Source organism: Salmo salar, chromosome 12, assembly GCF_965601325.2.
Source record: "Salmo salar chromosome 12, fSalSal1, whole genome shotgun sequence".
NCBI lineage: Eukaryota > Metazoa > Chordata > Actinopteri > Salmoniformes > Salmonidae > Salmo > Salmo salar.
The window spans coordinates 59,266,774-59,288,450 of record NC_138302.1 but is presented as its reverse complement, the minus strand read 5'-3'; the positions used below and the strand labels follow the sequence as shown (position 1 = coordinate 59,288,450).

The 21,677-nt window shown below is 44.0% G+C and overlaps 1 protein-coding gene and 1 long non-coding RNA gene across 5 annotated transcripts in view; one reads left to right on the top strand and one right to left on the bottom strand.

Moving 5' to 3' along the window:
* The first annotated feature begins 8 nt into the window (after window positions 1–8).
* On the top strand, window positions 9–6,487 carry LOC145859534 (uncharacterized). The gene is made up of 2 exons (XR_014379739.1): window positions 9–434; window positions 6,004–6,487. It is a non-coding gene; the product is annotated as an uncharacterized LOC145859534 (long non-coding RNA).
* Window positions 6,488–9,312: 2,825 nt separating this feature from the next.
* Window positions 9,313–21,677, bottom strand: part of LOC106565336 (protein polybromo-1) — a 37,041-nt gene continuing 24,676 nt past the window's right edge. The window contains exons 21-31 of one of the 4 annotated variants that reach the window (XM_014132326.3): window positions 21,234–21,476; window positions 17,240–17,385; window positions 16,777–16,934; window positions 16,379–16,562; window positions 15,908–16,118; window positions 13,583–13,781; window positions 13,088–13,228; window positions 12,344–12,505; window positions 10,882–10,946; window positions 10,544–10,751; window positions 9,313–10,307 (exon numbers count right to left, since the gene is read on the bottom strand). In XM_014132326.3, coding sequence (XP_013987801.1) covers window positions 10,144–10,307; window positions 10,544–10,751; window positions 10,882–10,946; window positions 12,344–12,505; window positions 13,088–13,228; window positions 13,583–13,781; window positions 15,908–16,118; window positions 16,379–16,562; window positions 16,777–16,934; window positions 17,240–17,385; window positions 21,234–21,476 — 1,881 coding nt within the window. In that variant the 3' untranslated portion in view covers window positions 9,313–10,143. The remainder of the gene's footprint in view (window positions 10,308–10,543; window positions 10,752–10,881; window positions 10,947–12,343; window positions 12,506–13,087; window positions 13,229–13,582; window positions 13,782–15,907; window positions 16,119–16,378; window positions 16,563–16,776; window positions 16,935–17,239; window positions 17,386–21,233; window positions 21,477–21,677) is intronic. The other 3 variants (XM_014132327.3, XM_014132328.3, XM_014132329.3) reach the window with 3 other exon arrangements.

The window sequence follows — 21,677 nt, the reverse complement described above, 5'->3', positions numbered from 1 at the left end:
TGCAAAGCTCCGCCTGAAAAGAGGATAACAAAGAATTTAATTTAAGGTTACGAGATGCCACATTTGCATGACCACAACAACAAAAAACAGTCAGTGCCTTGCACGACTGGCCTTCAGGTGCCTTTGTAGATCCAGCACTGACAGCAACAACAATACAGATTCATTCATTTGTAACACCTAATAACCATACGTGAAAAGGTCATAAGGGTGCTGTAATTTTGCATCATAAAACTAGAATGAATGGGCCGCAATAAATCCAATAAACCGTAAGCTATTTGATCTGTTTCTCTGCAATACAATAATGGCTAACTAGTAACTTAGACATCATCTGGCTGTTGTGACAATCATCATTCTCTGCAGACAGTAGAACTTAATGCCCAACTTGCTGAGAGGACACGTTTATAAGAGAAAGTCGTTTGGAGGATCTTTGTAAGGTGTGTTCTGCTAGCTACTTAGCTAGCCAGCCAACTAGCTGTCTGGCTATCCAGCTGAACTAGTTAATGTTAATTTCATATACTAACATTACATACTAACGTTACATGTAATTTTGGTTTCTGCAAAACGTTGTCAAGTGTCATTGATTGATCCGGTCTTGCTAGACAAGTTTTTGCAGTTGTGCCGTTTGTTTGCACGCTTGTCAAGTACCGGCGGTAGCTAGCTAGTTAGCCTAGCAAAAGTATCTGGCTAGCTAACAATCTAATTATCTGGTCGACGTCAACACATTTGGCACTCATGTCATGTGTATTAGCATTTTAAATATTCTTCTAAATAATTCATTAGCTATATATTTTGCAATAAAAAGGCATGAATCCGGCATAAATCTGAAGCAATTCGCTTATCTAAGTCCTGGAGGAATTGATGGATCATGGATGTCGAGTCAGGTAGCTCGAGACGCTAGCTATGCTAACGTTAGCTAGTCAAGAGGCATCTAATAAAACCTCACCTCGTTATATTTCTGTCCAGTTCTTGGTTACTCCATTGGATACGTTACTTTAGTGTTGCATTGGTTTGTTTTTGCTCCAATTGTGTAGGGTTTCCCGTGTGATTTTGGATCAAAATGTTGGTAGTGAAGAGGTGGGGGGAAAGGCATACAAGGCAAACACTAAAGAGAATGGCCCAATCTTAGCTGTCTCTTCCGGGAAATGACATCGTTCAGCTAAGAGGAAGTATGCTTGGAAAGTGGGCTACTTTGTAGCTAACGAATGAATGAATGATCACATAATATATTTCCCAGTAGACATTTGAGTGCCTATCTTGCTACAGACGAGCACATCCATAGCTCCAAAGGCTCTGGAACATTTAGTAAAGAAGACTACAAGGTGTTGAGGACTGGTCTCAGATTAGATGTAACATGGTAAACATCAATCCGGGACTCTCAAATTAGTATGGCACATTACATAAAATAAGATGGAAGCAGGTTGTATTGATAGGTGGGTGTATTAGGCGAACGTCTAGCAACCGATAGGATGCGTGTTCGAATCCCATCATGGATAACATCAACTTTGCAACTACTTTTTAGCAGTGGTGTAAAGAACTTAAGTAAAAAATACTTCAAAGTACTACGTTTTTGTGTTATCTGTACTTTACTATTTATATTTTTGCCAACTTTTATTTCACTACTTAACTAAAGAAAATAATGTACTTTTTACTCCATACATTTTCTGTGACACCCAAAAGTACTGGTTACATTTTGACAGGAAAATGGTCCAATTCACACACTTATCAAGAGAACATCCCAGGACATCAATAATGTGTCTGATCTTGCGGACTCACTAAAAACACCTGCTTTGTTTGAAAATTATGTCTGAGTGTTGGAGTGTGCTCCTGGCTACCCATGTCTGCAAATTATGCCTTGAATCTATTCTAGCACGCCCAGAAATCTGCTCATTTTATTCTCTGTCCCCAACACACTAGACAACCAGTTCTGATAGCCTTTAGCTGTACCCTTATCCTAGTCCTCCTCTGTTCCTCTGGTGATGTAGAAGTTAACCCAGGCCCTGAAGCCCCCAGTTCCACTCCTATTCCCCAGGGGCTATCATTTGTTAACTTCTGTAACCGTAAAAGCCTTGGTTTCATGCATGTTAACATCAGAAGCCTCTTCCCTAAGTTTGTTTTTTTCACTGCTTTAGCACACTCCGCCAACCCTGATGTCCTTGCCGTGTTTGAATCCTGGCTTAGGAATGCCACCAAAAATTCTGAAATTTCCATCCCCAACTATATCATTTCCCGCAAAGATAGAACTGCCAAAGGGGGTGGAGTTGCAATCTACTGCAGAGACAGCCTGCAGAGTTCTGTCATGCTAGCCAGGTCTGTGCCCAAACAGTTCGAGCTTCTACATTTAAAACTTCCTCCTTTCCAGAAATGTCTCTCACTGTTGCCGCTTGTTACAGACCCCCCTCAGCCCCCAGCTGCGATATGGACACCATATGTGAATTGATTGCCCCCCATTTATCTTCAGAGTTTGTACTGTTAGGTGACCTAAACCGGGATATGCTTAACACCCCGACCGTCCTACAATCTAAGATAGATGCCCTCAATCTCACACAAATTATCAAGGAACCTACCAGGTACATCCCAACAATCCGTAAACTCGGGCACCCTCATAGATATCATCCTGAACAACCTGCCCCCTAAATACACCTCTGCTGTCTTCAACCAGGATCTCAGCTATCACTGCCTCATTGCCTGCGTCAGTAATGGGTCCGCGGTCAAACGACCACCCTTCATCACAGTCAAATGCTCCCAAAACACTTAAATGAGCAGGCCTTTCTAATCGACCTGGCCCGGGTATCCTGGAAAGATATTGACCTCATTCCGTCAGTAGAGGATGGCTGGTTATTCTTTAAAAGTGCTTTCCTCACCATATTAAATAAGCATGCCCAATTCAAAAATTTTAGAACCAGGAACAGATATAGCTCATGGTTCACTCCAGACCTAACTGCCCTTGACCAGCACAAAAACATCCTGTGGTGTGCTAACTACATTAGCATTGAATAGCCCCTGCGATATGCAACTTTTCAGGGGAGTTAGGAACCAATATACACAGGCAGTGAGGAAAGCAAAGGCTAGCTTTTTCAAACAGAAATTTGCATCCTGTAGCACAAACTCCCAAATGTTCTGGGACACTGTAAAGTCCATGGAGAATAAGAGCACCTCCTCCCAGCTGCCCGCTGCACTGAGGCTAGGAAACACTGTCACCACCGATAAATCTACGATAATCTAGAATTTCAATAAGCATTTGTCTACGGCTGGCCATGCTTTCCACCTGGCTACCCCTACACCGGTCAACAGCTCTGCACCGCCCACAGCAACTCGCCCAAGCCTCCCCCATTTCTCCTTCACCCAAATCCTGATAGCTGATGTTCTGAAAGAGCTGCAAAATCTGGACCCCTACAAATCAGCTGGGCTAGACAATCTGGACCCTATCTTTCTAAAATCATCCGTCGCAATTGTTGCAACCCCTATTACTAGCCTGTTCAACCTCTCTTTCGTATCGTCTGAGATCCCCCAAAGATTGTAAAGCTGCCACGGTCATCCCCCTCTTCCAAGGGGGAGACACTCTAGACCCAAACTGTTACAGACCTATATCTATCCTACCCTGCCTTTCTAAGGTCTTCGAAAGCCAAGTTAAACAGATCACCGACCATTTCAAATCCCACCGTACCTTCTCCGCTATGCAATCTGGTTTCTGAGCTGGTCATGGGTGCACCTCAGCCACGCTCGAGGTCCTAAACGATATCATAACCGCCATCGACAAAAGACAATACTGTGCAGCTGTATTCATCGACCTGGCCAAGGCTTTCGACTCTGTCAATCACCGCATTCTTATCAGTAGACTCAACAGCCTTGGTTTCTCAAATGACTGCCTTGCCTGGTTCACCAACCACTTCTCAGACAGAGTTCAGTATGTCAAATCGGAGGGCCTGTTGTAAGGACCTCTTACAGTCTCTATGGGGGTGCCACAAGGTTCAATTCTTGGGCCTACTCTTTTCTCTGTATACATCAATGATGTCGCTCTTGCGGCTGGTGATTCTCTGATCCACTTCTACGCAGATGACACCATTCTGTATACTTCTGGCCCTTCTTTGGACACTGTGTTAACAAACCTCCAGACGAGCTTCAATGCCATACAACTCTCCTTCCGTGGCCTCCAACTGCTCTTAAATGCAATTAAATCTAAATGCATGATCTTCAACCGATTGCTACCCGCACCTGCCCGCCCGCCTAGCAAATCTAGAATCGGCTTCCTATTTTGCAACTAAGCATCCTTCACTCATGCTGCCAAACAGACCCTCGTAAAACTGACTATCCTACCGATCCTTGACTTCGGCGATGTCATTTACAAAATAGCCTCCAACACTCTACTCAACAAATTGGATGCAGTCTATCACAGTGCCATCCGTTTCATCACCAAAGCCCATATACTACCCACCACTGCGACCTGTATGCTCTTGTTGGCTGGCACTCGCTTCATATTTGTCGCCAAACCCACTGGCTCCAGGTCATCTATCAGTCTTTGCTAGGTAAAGCCCCGCCTTATCTCAGCTCACTGGTCACCATAGCAGCACCCACCCGTAGCATGCGCTCCAGCATGTATATTTCACTGGTCACCCCCAAAGCCAATTCCCCCTTTGGCCACCTTTCTTTACAGTTCTCTGCTGCCAATAACTGGAACAAATTGCAAAAATCACTGAAGCTGGAGACTCAAATCTCCACTAACTTTAAGCATCAGCTATCAGAGCATCTTACAGATCATTGCACCTGTACATAGCCCATCTGTAAATAGCCCATCCAACTACCTTATCCCCATATTGTTCTTTATTTATTTTTGCTCCTTTGCATCTCAGTATCTCTACTTGCACATTCATCTTCCTCACATCTATCTCTCCAGTGTTTATTTGCTAAATTGTGATTATTTTGCCACTACGGCCTATTTATTGCCTTCCCTCCCTAATCTTATTTCATTTGCACACACTGTTTATAGACTTTTCTATTGTGCTATTGACTGTACATTTGTTTATTCCATGTGTAACTCTGTGTTGTTGTTTGTGTCGCACTGCTTGCTTTATCTTGGCCAGGTCGCAGTTTTAAATGAGAACTTGTTCTCAACTGGCCTACCTGGTTAAATAAAAGTGAAATAAAATATATAAAAAATCTCTCAATAAAAAAAAAACTATTGTGTCGTCTGGTTTGCTTAATATAATGGATTTTAAATGGTTTATACTTTTACTTTTGATACTTAAGGATTGGACCCTAAAATGACATACCCAAATCTAACTGCCTGTAGCTCAGGACCTGAAGCAAGGATATGCATATTCTTGATACCATTTGAAAGTGTGAGAGATGCAGACTCAGTCTCAACCTTTAAGTCTTTACTGAAGACTTATCTCTTCAGTAGGTCCTATGATTAAGTATAGTCTGGCCAAGGAGTGTGAAGGTGAACGGAAAGGCTGGAGCAACGAACCGCCCTTGCTGTCTCTGCCTTGCCGGTTCCCCTCTTTCCACTGGGATTCTCTGCCTCTAACCCTTTTACAGGGGCTGAGTCACTGGCTTACTGGTGTTCTTCCATGCCGTCCATGGGAGGGGTGCGTCACTTGAGTGGGTTGAGTCACTGACGTGGTCTTCCTGTCTGGGTTGGCGCCCCCCCTTGGGTTGTGCCATGGCGGAGATCGTTGTGGGCTATACTCGGCCTTGTCTTAGGACGGTAAGTTGGTGGTTGGAGACATCCCTCTAGTGGTGTGGGGGCTGTGCTTTGGCAAAGTGGGTGGGGTTATATCCTGCCTGTTTGGCCCTGTCCGGGGGTATCATCGGATGGGGCCACAGTGTCTTCTGATCCCTCCTGTCTCAGCCTCCAGTATTTATGCTGCAGTAGTTTATGTGTCGGGGGGTTAGGGTCACTCTGTTACATCTGGAGTATTTCTCTTGTCTTATCCGGTGTCCTGTGTGAATTTAAATATGCTCTCTCTAATTCTCTCTTTCTCTCTTTCTGTCTTTCTCTCGGAGGACCTGAGCCCTAGGACCATGCCTCAGGACTACCTGGTATGATGACTCCTTGCTGTCCCCAGTTCACCTGGCCGTGCTGCTGCTCCAGTTTCAACTGTTCTGCCTGCGGCTATGGAACCCTGACCTGTTCACCGGACGTGCTTGTTGCACCCTCGACCACTACTATGATTATTATTATTTGACCATGCTGGTCATTTATGAACATTTTAACATCTTGACCATGTTCTGTTATAATATCCACCCTGCACAGCCAGAAGAGGACTGGCCACCCCTCATAGCCTGGTTCCTCTCTAGGTTTCTTCCTAGGTTTTTGGCCTTTCTAGGGAGTTTTTCCTAGGGAGTTTTTCCTAGCCACCGTGCTTCTTTCACATGCTTTGCTTGCTGTTTGGGGTTTTAGGCTGGGTTTCTGTACAGAACTTTGAGATATCAGCTGATGTACGAAGGGCTATATAAAAATAAATTTGATTGATTGATTGAAAGGAAACACTTTGAAGTTTGTGGAAATGTTAAATGAATGTAGGCGAATATAACACATTAGATCTGGTAAAAGATAATACAAAGAAATACAAACAACAAAAACGATCCTGCACGATCCTGTAGAGGTTAAGTACATTTAAAACCACATTTTATTTGTCACATGCGCCGATTACAACAAGTGTAGACCTTACAGTGAAATGCTTACTTACAAGCCCTTAACCAACAACGCAGTTAAGAAAATACAAATACATTTTAAAAAAAAGTAAGAGATAAGAATTACAAATAATTAAAGAGCAGCAGTAAATAACAATATCGGGGCTATATACAGGGTGTACCGGTACAGTGTCATTGTGCGGGGGCACCGGTGTCTAGGTAATTGAGGTAATATGTACATGTTGGTAGAGTTATTAAAGTGACTATGCATAAATAATAATAAAATAAGAGTAGCAGCAGCAGAGTATGGGGGGGCAATGCAAATAGTCTGGGTAGCCATTTGATTATCTGTTCAGGAGTCTTATGGCTTGGGGGTAGAAGCATCATGGACCAAGACTTGGCGCTCCAGTACCACTTGCCGTGCGGTAACAGAGAGAACAGTCTATGACTAGGGTGGCTGGAGTCTTTGACAATTTTTAGGGCCTTCCTCTGACACCGCCTGGTATTGAGGTCCTGGATGGCAGGAAGCTTGGCCCCAGTGATGTACTGGGCCATACACACTACCCTCTGTAGTGCCTTGTGGTCGGAGGCCGAGCAGTTGCCATACCAGGAAGTGATGCAACCCGTCAGGATGTTCTCGATGGGGCAGCTATAAAATATTTTGAGAATCCATGCCAAATCTTTTCAGTCTCCTGAGGGGGAATAGGTTTTGTCGTGCCCTCTTCACGACTGTTTTGGTGTGCTTGGACCATGTTAGTTTGTTGGTGATGTGGACGCCAAGGAACTTGAAGCTCTCAACCTGCTCCACTGCAGCCCTGTCGATGAGAATGAGGGTGTGCTCGGTCCTCCTTTTCCTGTAGTCCACAATCATCTCATTTGTCTTGATCACGTTGGAGGGAGAGGTTGTTGTCCTTGCACCACACGGTCAGGTCTCTGACCTCTTCCCTATTGGCTGTCTCATCAATGTCGGTGATCAGGCCTACCACTGTTGTGTCATCAGCAAACCTAATGATGGTGTTGGAGTCATGACTGCACGGCCAGGCACGAGTGAACAGGGAGTACAGGAGGGGACTGAGCACGCACACAAGGAGCCCCCGTGTTGAGGATCAGCGTGGCGGATGTGTTGTTACCTACCCTTACCACCTGGGGGCGGACCGTCAGGAAGTCTATGATCTAGTTGCAGAGGGTGGTGTTTAATCCCAGGGTCCTTAGCTTGTGATGAGCTTTGAGGGCACTATGGTGTTGAACGCTGAGCTGTAGTGAATGAATAGCATTTCTCACATAGGTGTTCCTTTTGTCCAGGTGTGAAAGGGCAGTGTGGAGTGCAATAGATTGCATCATCTGTGGATCTGTTGGGGTGGTATGCAAATTAGAGTGGGTCTAGGGTTTCTGGGATAATGGTGTTGATGTGAGCCATGACCAGCCTTTCAAAGCATTTCATGGCTACAGACGTGAGCGCTACATGTCAGTAGTCATTTTGGCAGGTTATCTTAGTGTTCTTGGGCACTGGGACTATGGTGGTCTGCTTGAAACATGGTGTTACAGACTCGGACAGGGAGAGGTTGAAAATGTCAGTGAAGATACTTGCCAGTTGGTCCGCGCATGCTCAGAGTACACGTCCTGGTAATCCATCTGGCCCTGTGGCCTTTTGAATGTTGACCTGTTTAAAGGTCTTACTCACATCGTCTAGAACAGCTGAAGCTCTCATGCATGTTTCAGTGTTACATCATTGCAGAGAACACGGTTCCACTGCTTCAGATTCCAATGGCTAAGAGCTTTACACCATTCCAGCCGACGCTTGGCATTGCAAATGGTGATCTTAGGCTTGTGTGCGGCTGCTTGGCCATGGAAAACCATTTCGTGAAGCTCCCGATGAACAATTATTGTGCCGATGTTGCTTCCAAAGGCAGTTTGGAACTCGGTAGTGAGTGTTGCAACCGAGGAGTTGTTGCTCCTAGATGTTTCCACTTCACAGAAACAGCACTTACAGTTGACTGGGGCAGCACTAGCAGGGCAGAAATTTGACAAACTGACTTGTTGGAAAGGTAGCGTCTAATGAAGGTGCCACGTTGAAAGTCACTGAGCTCTTCAGTACAGGCCATTCTACTGCCAATGTTGTGTCTTGGATTTACGTACAGAATAATACGAAATGCTCTGAAAGCATGTTGCAGACAGACAGAAATGAGTGGCCACAACTACTGTATGTGATTCTCCATTAGTGATGGGTCGCTTGCGAACGAATGGCTTTTAGGTGAACGTTGGGAACTGAATCGCGTCGGCGAAAGATGTTGGTTTGGCTCCCTGATTTGCATATTGTTACTATTTTTTGAGATTCAAAACGGATTATCTGAAAATAAGTTACATAATCATTCTCATTTCCCTTTTTTGCAGGTGATCTAATAATTTGGCCAAGTAAAACATTTGTTTGAATGTAAGACGATCTGACATAATGGTTGCCTACTTTTTGGGCTTTACATTAGGTTTAAAAAAAAATGTCATGGTGCTAGGTACATTTTTAAACATTTTGAATGAAGAGCCGTTGGGAGTCAAATGATAAGTGTCTTATACGTGAATGGAGTCAAATGATAATGCTCATCACTAATCTCCATGAGGGATATCTCTCATAATAAACCTAATGGTGCATGGATTGATCAAACAAATCAAACGAAACCACCATAATTGTCCTCAACACATTTATTTTGTCAGTGAATGACCATAAGCTGCTAAGAACTTTAACATTGAGAAATCTTTACAACCATGATACAAAAGAGAAAAATCACACACAAACCTAAGCTTATTATGCTCAAAAAATATAAAATCCATTATTGATTCACTATAAAATATTGCTTCTCTATAACCACATTTTTCTTCCTGTGTCTGTCCATTCCATGAGGACAGTGAGAGAGAGAGACAATGGCTGTGTTTGAGAGCATCAAAACCGTGATGTATCATGGGTAAATTGTGACTGATGTACAAGTAATATTGTCATTATTTATGATGCAAGGTTAATAGTAGATCAGTCAGTCAGCAGTCACCTGCACTGTCGAACATTTCACATTTACATTTTTGTAATTTAGCAGATGCTCTTATCCAGAGCAACTTACAGTAGTGAGTGCATAATTGTTGTACTTTTTCGTACTGATCACCTGTGGGATTCGAACCCATAACCTTGGCGTTGCAAGCGCCATACTCTACCAAAAGCCACACAGGACCCAAGCAAGCCCAGCGGTTGCATAGCCGCGCAAAGTATGGGTGCGGAGGGTGCTGTAGCACCCCCTGAAAAATCCCCCAAAATAATAACAACAAATATATATATATATATATTTTTGTCTCTCCACAAAAGTAGTGTACTGGGCCTTTACTAGTCCTGTATTAGTGGACCACTTGCTGTCTGTTGCGCGGGAAAATATGTGGTTAGCTAATATGTTAAACACCTATCCAGGCATTGTAAGATCTGGCAGGTGTGTGCAATGAAGTCAGCCAGGAACACAGCCAGCAGTTTGAGGTTCTTTACATGTTATACGCCTGACGTATGTTCAGTGAGTCTCGAAGCATCAGGTCCCGCAGTCGCCACAGTGCATCTGCCATCGTCTTGTGGGCCCCCTTGCTCTTCAGCCAATGGGAAGGGAGCCTGCTCTCCTGGTCTTTGGACAGGTGGGCATCTCTCCGACGCGCTGTGGAAATGACAGACTTTACCCATTTTGCTCACATGCCACAACACACATCCACAAACAGAAGTGTAGAAACTCAATAAATAAAGGACACCTAAGAGGACAGCTATTCAAGAGACCGAGAATTCATGGGAATAGAGGGAGAAGGAAATTGGTGCGCTCAATTCATTGGAGTTAATACAGTATGCTGCAGTACAGGTGAGTAGGGAAGAACAGCACATGTGTGATTAGAAATATACCTTTGAGAGATTGGTCCCACTTGCTGACTGTGTCGGTCTCTGCGTTCAAGCCCTCGATGTACTTGAGGTAGGCCTCAGAGTGAAGCACCCTCTGTGTCTTGGGCGGTGGAGCTACAAACATGGGAGTCATGGGCTGGAGGTGAGAGGGCTGGCCGGGCTGGCCTGGGTAGGGTGGAGGAGCCTGCTGCCCCGGGCTAAACATCCCAGGCTGAAGGGAGATACAGGAAAACATAATAAGAGCACTGCTTTTCCACTGCATTTGGGTACAATACACCATATATGGAACTAATGAGTGCAGTAGCTCATTGGTAGTTCTTAGTAATAAGTTAGGCTTTTACCTGTTGCATGTAGTAGTGGCCTCCGGGACTTCCTTGCATGCCATTCATACCAGGACCCATCATACCTATCACAAAAACAATGAGTTTCCACACACAACAACATGCATTGTTAGTGTAGGATGTATAACATGGTGGATGTGCATAGAATGCATGATGTAGAATAAATGTGCGCGCTTTTTTATTTGTAGTCATATAGCTCCACATGCATTACATGTTTGTTCATGTGTTAATTGAGCTGACCATGGATTCCGAGATATACGAGCAGATGAAACAGAGTAATACTGTGCGAATGTGTAGAGGAGAGGTAAAGGACGGTGGAACCCCTGTAGAGAAGGTCGCTACCCTCTAGTGCCTACGGAAAGTCTACAACCCCCCCCTTGGATTTCTTCACATTTTATTGTGTTACAAAGTGGGATTAAAATGGATTTGTCATTTTTTTGTCAATGATCTACACAAAATACTCTGTCAAGGTGGAAGAAAAAAAATATATATTTTTTTTAGATAAATAAAATATAAAACACTAATATACCTTGATTAGATAAGTGTTCACCCCACGAGTCAATACATGTTTGAAACACCTTTGGCAGCGATTACAGCTGTGAGTCTTCTTGGCTAAATCTCATAAGAGTTTTGCACACCTGCATTGGGCAATACCTGCAAATTATTCATTTAAAAATTATTCAAGCTCTGTCAAGGATCATGGCTAGACAGCAATTTTCAAGTCTTGCCATAGATTTGCAAGGAGAATTAAGTCAAAACTGTGACACTCAGGAACATTCACAGTCTTCTTGGTAAGCAACTCCAGTGAAAGATTTGGCTTTGTGTTGTAGGTTATTGTCCAGCTGAAAGGTGAATTCCTCTGCCAGTGTCTGGTGTAAAGCAGACTGAAGCAGGTTTTCCTCTAGGATTTTGCCTGTGCTTAGCTCCATCCAGTTTCTTTTCATTCTGAAAAACTCCCCAAGCACACCCATACCATGATGCAGCCACCACCATGCTTGAAAATAAGGAGGCAGTTATTCAGTGATGTGTTGTGTTTGCCCCAAACAAAAGGCTTCGCATTTAGGCCAAAAAGTGTATTCCTTTATATAATTTTCTTAGCACTTTGACATTATGTAGTATTAGGTGTTGATCGATGACAAAAAATTACAATTAATTTGTAGACTTTCAATAGAAACTGTAGCTCTGATGCAGAGCAATAGAATGTCTAGCTACCTTTACTTTCAAAGTGTTTTGTTCTGCAACCTGGACCTCGCCAACTCAGGTATACATTTTCTCATCTCGGGAACAGACAGAGACCAGGCTTGGCAGCCTGAATGGTCAGTGGGCTACCAAAGCACAGCCTGTCTGTCTGTGGACCAGGTAAACCCCTCCAGCAGGAGAGACCAAGACATGACTGACTGGAAGCTGCTGACTGACCAGGACAGGTGTGGCCTTGGCCTGGAGTGGAAGGTGGGGTCCTTACCCGGGTAGGGCATGCCAGGGTGGTACCCAGGCATACCTGGCTGGAGGTGTTGGGGGGGCATCGGGCCCATATGGTGATGTGGCATTGGGCCCATACCCAGCAAGCCCTCATGGGGGCCCTGCATGGGCATGCCGTAGGGGGGGCCGTAAGCTCCCATCATGCCTTAGGAGGAGGAGGCGGGGCCGGGAATGACAACAACAACGATACCCATGCATAAGTGACATGCAACTGACTATCCAAAAGACATGCACTACATATTAATGAATGATAAAATATTAAGGTAAATAAGCTAGTAAGTAAAACAAGCATGGGTGTTACTGTAAAGAAGAGTTTAAAATAATACAAATACTATTTTTGGTCATGCAGTTGATTTGGATCATGCAAACTCTGATTCAATGCATTTGATGCAAAACAAAATATAAAACAGGGATGAAATACTAAATTAAGATTAGCAGCAACAGAGACGAAAACAATCCCAGCCTATAATGAGGATGCAGTTGAAAGCCACTGGACAATTTTGAATGGGCAGTTTCTGGATAGGGGAAGAGGGTAAATAAATTAAGGTTGAATTGTTTTAGCAGTCCAGATTAATTATTTCCCAGGTAGCTGCTAAGTCCCAAGCAATGGTGCCATCTCCCTGAATCCCAAATCTCCCCTAGCCACTACCCTTTAGGCACTGTAGATCTGGGTGCTTAGGGGCTAGTGGTTGATTTGGGATGTCGGTCTCTGTGAGGAAGGGGTTACCTGGACCAGGCATCATTCCCATGTGGCTAGGCGAAGGCACCACCCCCATCATGGACCCTACTGGGGTACCTGCTCTCGGGGATGCTTGCTGCTGGGCTGCCCTCTCCTTCTCCTGCCGCTCCACCACCCTGGCTGCCCGCTCTGGAACAAACAAAAATACGCAGACTTAGATTAATTCATAACACTAACACTGAAGGGACATTCCACATTCCAAACACTCCAAGTTTGTCAGATGTTTGGCTAGGGATATGGACTAGCGTATTTTGTTTTGTCGACATTTGGAAAGTTTACCTTCAAATTAGCTGTTTCTAGCAGGCCTGACGTGACATTTTTTTTATCCAACATGTACTTTACTCGCATGAAAAGGTTGGATGGAAACCTGGTTATTGTCATCACCAATCTGATTGCAGATCTCAACCGGTATATGAATCCACTGGTGAAACAAAGTCTCCATAGAGATGCCTCAGTACTAGCATGCTTCCCTAGCCTTCCTACCTTCATACTCTACTTTCTTGGGAGCCTCCAGGTTCCTCCACTCGGTGCCCACCAGACGGCTGAGCTCCCCGAAGGAGAAGTCAGGGTGGCGGGTCTTGATGACTGAACGCATCTCACTGCTGAATAGGATATAACCACTCATGTTGACCTTCCTCTTGGCTCCTTCCTTCTTAGAAACGCCCTTCGCCTTGGGAGTGGACTGTGAGGGAAACAGGGGGTAGACCAGTCAATGAACAGTAACACCCATGTTAATTAATAGTCAATGTCCACCCACCTGCATTAACCTAATTAGCATAATAAAAACACCCCATAACATTCATCTGTATAAAGCTAAAGATATGTTGTTGTTTTTTTATTGCATGGGCTGCGTCTCAATCCACCGCATCTGCGGTGAAAGGTGGCAGAGCTACCTACAGATGTGTTTGTCAGACTAGGAGACATCCTGAAAATCTTTCTCATGGAAACATCTGTAGTGTCCGAAAGATAGAGAGAGATAGCTATATACAGTGCATTCGGAAAGTATTCAGTCCCCTTGACTTTTCCCACATTTTGTTACATTACAGCCATACTAAAATTGATTAAATTGCTATTTTCCCTCAATCTACCCCATGATGACAAAGCAAAAACAGGTTTTTATACATTTTTGTAAATGTATAAAAAAAAACATTTACATAAGTATTCAGACCCTTTACTCAGCACTTTGTTGAAGCACCTTTGGAAGCGATTACAGCTTTGAGTCTTCTTGGGTATGACGCTACAAGCTTGGCACACTTTCTTTCCTTCTTAATGCGTTTGAGCCAATAAGGTACGGGTGATATACAGAAGATAGCCCTATTTGGTAAAAGACCAAGTCCATATTATGGCAAGAACAGCTCAAATAAACAAAGAGAAACGACAGTTTCATTACTTTAAAACATGAAGGTCAGTCAATTCAGAAACTTTCAAGAACTTTGAAAGTTTCTTCAAGTGCAGTCGCAAAATCCATCAAGCGCTATGATGGAAACTGGCTCTCATGAGGACCGCCACAGGAAAGGAAGACCCAGAGTTACCTCTGCTGCAGAGGATAAGTTCATTAGAGTTACCAGCCCAAATAAATGCTTCAGAGTTCAAGTAACAGATACATCAACATCAACTGTTCAGAGGAGACTGTGTGAATCAGGCCTTCATGGTCGAATTGCTGCAAAGAAACCACTACTGAAGGACACCAATAAGAAGAATAAACTTGCTTGGGCCAAGAAACACGAGCAATGGACATTAGACCAGTGGAAATCTGTCCTTTGGTCTGATGAGTCCAAATCTGAGATTTTTGTGTCTTTGTGAGACACAGAGTAGGTGAACGGATGATCTCTGCATGTGTGGTTCCCACCGTGAAGCATGGAGGAGGAGGTGTGATGGTGTGGAGGTGCTTTGCTGGTTACACTGCCTGTGATTTATTTAGAATTCAAGGCACACTTAACCAGCATGGCTACCACAGCATTCTGCAGCGATACGCCACCCATCTTGTTTGCGCTTAGTAGAAGTATAATTTTCCCCCCAAACAGGACAATGACCCAAAACACACCTCTAGGCTGTGTAAGGGCTATTTGACAAAGGAGAGTGAAGGGGTGCTGCAACAAATGACCTGGCCTCCACAATCACCCCAATTGAGATGGTGTGGGATGAGTTGGACCGCAGAGTGAAGGAAAAGCAGCCAACAAGTGCTCAGCATATGTGGGAACACCTTCAGGACTGTTGGAAAAGCATTCCTCGTGACGCTGGTTGAGAGAATGCCAAGACTATGCAGAGCTGTCATCAATGCAAAGGGTGGCTACTTTGAATATTCACTTTTTTGGTTACTACATGATTCCATGTGTGTTATTTCATAGTTGATGTCTTCACTATTATTCTACAATGTAGAAAATAGTAAAAGAAGAAAAACCCTTGAATGAGTACGTGTCCAAACTTTTGACTGTTACTGTATATACATACCACACACACACCTAAAGGGGAATTAAAAATGTAAATCAAATAGCTAAATTATCCTTTGTATTACCCTCTTAAAACAATTCCATATGTTAGCTTAGTAGAAATGTTAAGATCTCGGGGTAACGATGGTAATGGGTGTAAAATCTGCGTAGAGCTGTGTGTGATGCATGAGTGGCTGAATGGAGGGGTTAGGTGGGAGTAGGCATACGAACTGGATGCTTGGATAAAAGTGAGACATTGGGCCAAGGGTGTGTGAGTGGCTGTATATGAGGAAGGCATAAGATATTTGGGGCGAGGAGAGGCGTGTGTGTGGAAGGGTACAACACTTGGGCATTCGGTGCGTGTGGGTGTTTGTAAGACCTGGGGAGGAGGGGTGTAAGGAATGACGTCCAAATCGCTTGCCAGAGGGGTCTGAATGGTGGGCATGGAGGGGGTCTCTGGAGCCTCGTCCTCATCCTCCAGGTCATCCAGATCCTCACCCCCCTCATCCATGTCTGCCAGTTTCAGCTCCAGCTCCTCAATCTTTTTATTCAGCAGAGGAGACGGCTCCTTCTGGGGCACTATCAACTTCCTGGATATGGACCAATCAGAGAAGAGGGTTGATAACAGCTAAACAAGAAAATCACAAGTGCTATCTATTTAACCAAGTCTTTGGCTACAGTCCAATTCTCTTCCCTTGTTCTCCCTGAAGTAAGCAGAAAAGCTTGTATATACACCCCAGTCCAATCCAAGAGGGGGAGTGAATTAGTTCAGCACCCACTTCAGGAGGAGAAAGGGGATAGGGATTTTACCTGTTCTATGTTAAATGTACAGTATGTGCGTCACTCCCACCTGAAGTAGTAGACCTCGTCGTCCACCACCTTAGCGTGGAGGGAGAAGCGCTTCAGGCCCTTAAACTTCTTCATCTGCTTCTCACTCTCAATGTAACGGCTCTCACACAGAAACACGTCCTCCTCAGACACCTCAGTGGGCCGACACGACAGGTAGTCCTTAAAGGACGACACCACACATTTACCTGCAGGACGGAGGGATGGAGAGAGTGATGGTTAATTATAGGGCCAATTACACTGCTATTGAACCTAGTATTCCAGGGGGCACTTGATGTCTGAAACGGTTTACAGAGACTAGTCTAGCAAAGGTTTGATAATGACAACAACCATAATGAATGCATGTTGAGTGTAGAGAGGATGTGGAAGGCAGTGTAGAAGCCTAGCAAAGTAGTAAGGTACCTATGATGCAGGTCATGGGGCAGGCCTCCTCCACATTGCTGAGGAACACCTCTCTCTTGTAGAACATCCTGGTGGGCTCGTGTCCTGTCTCCTCTGGGTGGATGAAGATGGGTCCGAAGAAAAATGCTGCGCCGTCACGCACCCACAGCTTCTCTATCCTGTTACAGTTCAATCCATTAAAATAGCCCTGTTGGCTTCCTAATGGCCACATTCACAGACATACACCACATCTCCATACTCAAAACACAAAGGGTTCATCTCAATCCATATTTCTGTGATCTTATCTCCTCAACTGCATTGGCGGAGTAGGTCACAGGTCCCTCCCCTCGGACCATGTTCTCCAATGAATTTTTGAGAAAGAGGCGATAGGATGAGAGGAATCGAGGAAAGAGCCACCGACACCATCAACACATTGCAAGAGTTCTGAAGAGAAACCAAAAACTACGAGGTGTGTTTGACGTACCTGCCGATACGGGGTTTAACGAGCCCATGTGACTGGACGTAGACACAGTCTCCCACCTTCAGCCACATGTTGTTGTAGTGGAGCTGGTCATAGTACTGACAGCCTGGCTCCCCTCCACTCATCTCTACCGGGACATCCTCAAGCTCCTACACACAGTATGAGGGCACACACTCAGTAACACTGGTACACTCTTTTACACTGTCGTGTCAACCCAAACCCGTATTGTGCCGACTCCGATAATTTCCTTTCACGTCGTCCTTTCCAACACAGCTCCAGCAACTATGGTGCGTAACCAACGCAGCTTGGCTTTGTTCAGTTCGGCTCAACAATATGGAACGGGTACGTTAATACATTCAAATGTTTCAGTGTTGTTTACGATGAAATTAGAGATAACTGGGTTTACACCATTCAACCCTACTTATCGAGATTTACCTCCCAAAACCACTCCCTTTTCCCGGGATAAATAACTGTGAGAAACCGGTAAATTATAATAAATGACCGATATGAACAGCATGGAGTGATATGGAACTGTTAAATTATATGCAATGTCTAAATCTAAATCTTCTCTACAGCCTGTATGATTAATCAGGGTGGGGACAGACAGCCCATCTCAGTATGGAGTCAGTTCACAATGTACGTAGACCCATCATGGTAACCTTTTTCTTGTGACAGGTAGGCCTACATTTGCTGCAGCATAGCCTATGCTACAGTAATATAAAGACCGAATGCGCGTCTAAATTTACCCATCTCTATCTGGCTTTCGGGAGTCACTTTGTTTTTTTAAATTGTAAAGATGATAATTTTTTTAATTGCAGCTGCTGAGTCTTAAAAACAGCCTATCACTCGAATATCATTGCACGCACAAGCATTCTCTCACATTCAAATTGCATCCTAGAGATCTCCCTCTCTCATATAGTGCATCTATATATAGTGTATGTGGACACCCCTTCAAATTAGTGGATTAGGCTCTTTCAGCCACACCCGTTGCTGACAGGTGTATAATCATTTCAGGAGAGTTTTTCCTAGCCACCGTGCTTCTACACCTGCATTGCTTGCTGTTTGGGGTTTTAGGCTGGGTTTCTGTACAGCACTTTGAGATATCAGCTGATGTAAGAAGGGCTATATCAATTTGATTTGATTGGCACGTACTGAAGAGCTCAGTGACTTTCAACGTGACACTGTCATAGGATGCCACCTTTCAACAGTTCAGTTTGTCAAATTTCTGCCCACTAGAGCTGCCCCCCGGTCAACTGTAAGTGCTGTTATTGTGAAGTGGAAACGTCTAGGAGCAACAACGGTTCAGCCGTGAAGTGGTAGGCCACACAAGCTCACAGAACGGGACCACCGAGAGCTCACTACCAAGTTCAAACTGCCTCTAGAAGCAACGTCAACACAATAACTGTTCGGCGGGAGCTTCATGAAATGGGTTTCCATGGCTGAACAGCCGCACACAAGCCTAAGATCACCATGCGCATTGCCAAGCGTCGACTGCAGTGGTGTAAAGCTCGACACCATTGGACTATGGAGCAGTGGAAACGCGTTCCCTGGATTGATGAATCACGCTTCACCATCTGGCAGTCCGACGCACGAATCTGGGTTTGGCGTATGCCAGGAGAACGCTACCTGCCCCAATGCATAGTGCCAACTGTACAGTTTGGTGGAGGAGGAATGATGGTCTAGGACTATTTTTCATGGTTCCGGCTAGGCCCCTTAGTTCCAGTGAAGGGAAATATTAACGCTACAGCATACAATGACATTCTAGACAATTCTGTGCTTCCAACTTTGTGGCAACAGTTTGGGGAAGGCCCGTAACTGTTTCATCATCACAATGCCCCTGTGCACAAAGAGAGGTCCATACATAAATAGTTTGTCGAGATCGGTGTGGAAAGATCCCTGACCTCAACCCCATCGAACAACTTTGGGATAAATTGGATTTCCAATTGCGAGCCAGGCCTAACTGGCCTACATCAGTGCCTGACCTCACTAATGCTCTTGTGGCTGAATGGAAGCAAGTCCCAGCAGCAATGTTCCAACATCTAGTGGAAAGCCTTCCCAGAAGAGTGGAGGCTGTTATATCAAAGGGGGGACCAACTTCATATTAAGGCCCATGATTTTGGAATGAGATGGTCGACGAGCAGATGTCCACATACACTACATGAACAAAAGCATCTATCCGCCTAGCCAACCTCTAAGATAAATTCAATGCAGTGTAAGCCTTATATTTAGCTAATTAATGATGGGTTATGCATAATATGCTTCTAACTTACAGCCTCTGTTACATGCGCAATACGCAAGCCCCTGTGCTCCGCTTGCCTCTCCTTAAAAAAAAAAGCTCATAGTCCCATGCAGGAAAAGGTAGACTAGAATAGCTTGCTGGACATCTTTAAAAAAAAAAAAAAAAATTCTAATACCAATAGACTATTCCAATAGGAACGCAAGCTCTTTTTTTGCTGAATGTTAAATACAGCAGCCAATAGAACTCACGGGTAGTTTAAAAGAGCGAATGTGCGATGGCGGTAGCAGTTATTTATTCAGACCCATTCAATCTTCGTGAAGAGAAGCGAAAGCCTTCATCTAATTCTAGTCCAATATTCTAGGATGTCATTAGAATGAGGACTCGTTTCATTTAACTGTTGAAAGCAAGGAAGGAATGAAGCAACAATAGAGTGATAAAAAGGAGGTAGTCTAATGACATTAGGGGAAATATTATGGAAGTGATATATGCGTCAGCCTACTAATTATACAAATAGGCTGTATTATATTTCAAAATTAAAATCTAATTCGCTAGCCTATGCTTACAACATTGTAGGCCGCATGGGCTGCACCAGAACCCATGTTCTCTTCTGCTTTATCATGGTTTGAACGAGATGCATAATTCCAGTCCATATAATACAGCATAATGCAATACAGTTCACACTCAAAAGATTAGCCTACTGGAGCTAGTTTCATTTATTTACCCAAGAGAGCATATACAGTGCGAACTGGCTTGCTGGAAAGGTGGTATCCTATGATGGGACCACGTTGAAAGTCAGAGCTCTTCAGTACGGGCCATTCTACTGCCAATGTTGTGTCTCAGATTTATGCACAGAATATTATGAAATGCTCCGGGAGCATGTTGCAGACAGACGAGTGGCCACAACTACAGTAGCTAGCTACATCATGGGCTTTTATGTCGTGCATAAATGTGTAGTAGCCTATATCATAGATGTATTGGATAACGGCACAATCATTTGGGCTTGGGCTCATTAAATGTCTTTATTGTAGGGCTCATAAAATGCATTTAATATATGGCTCATCAGGCTCAGGTAGCATCAGGTTAAAATGTTCATGCTTATCAAAGCTCCAATCAAATCCAGACATATTTATATGCTTTTGAATAACACTTCCGGTTTTGGCAGGAAATACTGGGTTACCTGGGAGAAAAGTGACTTGTAAAATACCAGGAAAATATTCAACCTTAATAAGAAGTACTCAATGAAGTGTTGCCTCACACGTACAGTAAATATGATGGTCTTATTTGTGATGGACATGTCCAATAAGCAGGACAAATGCATTTCACTCTAAAATAAAATAATTAGGGCTGTCAAAGTTAAAGCTGCAATATGTAACTTTTTGGGCATCCTGATCAAATTCACATAGAAATGGGACTTATAGAGCTGTCATTCTCATTGAAAGCAAGTCTGATACAGATTAGTTTATGTTTCTTCCCTTACAATCAAATCATAGTATGCCTGTAACTCAATGCACTGCTTAAAAAAAACAACATATAAATATATATATATCTTTAGGGCCAACATTTTTACAAATTATAAAATGTTGATGAATTATTTTAATTGTTTGACAGCACAAAAAAATAATATGCTATTTAGCAAATGGTTTCTCCAAAGCGACTTAGTCATGTGTGCAACATTTTTATGTATCAAACCCACTATCCTGGCGTAGGCACCATGCTATACCAACTGAGCTAATATCCTCCTGTGCACAGACTTCTCACCTTGTCGACGATGCTGTGGCTGCCGTTATCGGCCACGGCCAGCAGTTTCTCCTGATCGCGTTTGGCATACATGGAGGCCACCCGGATGACGGGCAACGGCACATCCCGAGGGACAAATCTCACGCCAGCTGGCCCAGCCCACATCTTGATTTTCTTGAAGGCCTTGTTCCTGGCAGAGTAACGGGACTCACAGACGTACACATCCTCTGGTCTTACTCCCTCAGGCTGAAGCTTGAAGTAATCCTGTAGAGGGGAGCACACAGTTGGTCAGTGTGTTGGAGGGAATCAGTTTGAGCAAGAATCACTAATCTTGGTAATGAGTAGTTATTTGGGATACAAGGTGACTTGTAGATCAGTGTTTCTGCACAGTAGACAATGTAGACGATTTCAAAACACAAACAATATGGACTAATAACATGTCAATATGAGAGGGATGATGCTTCA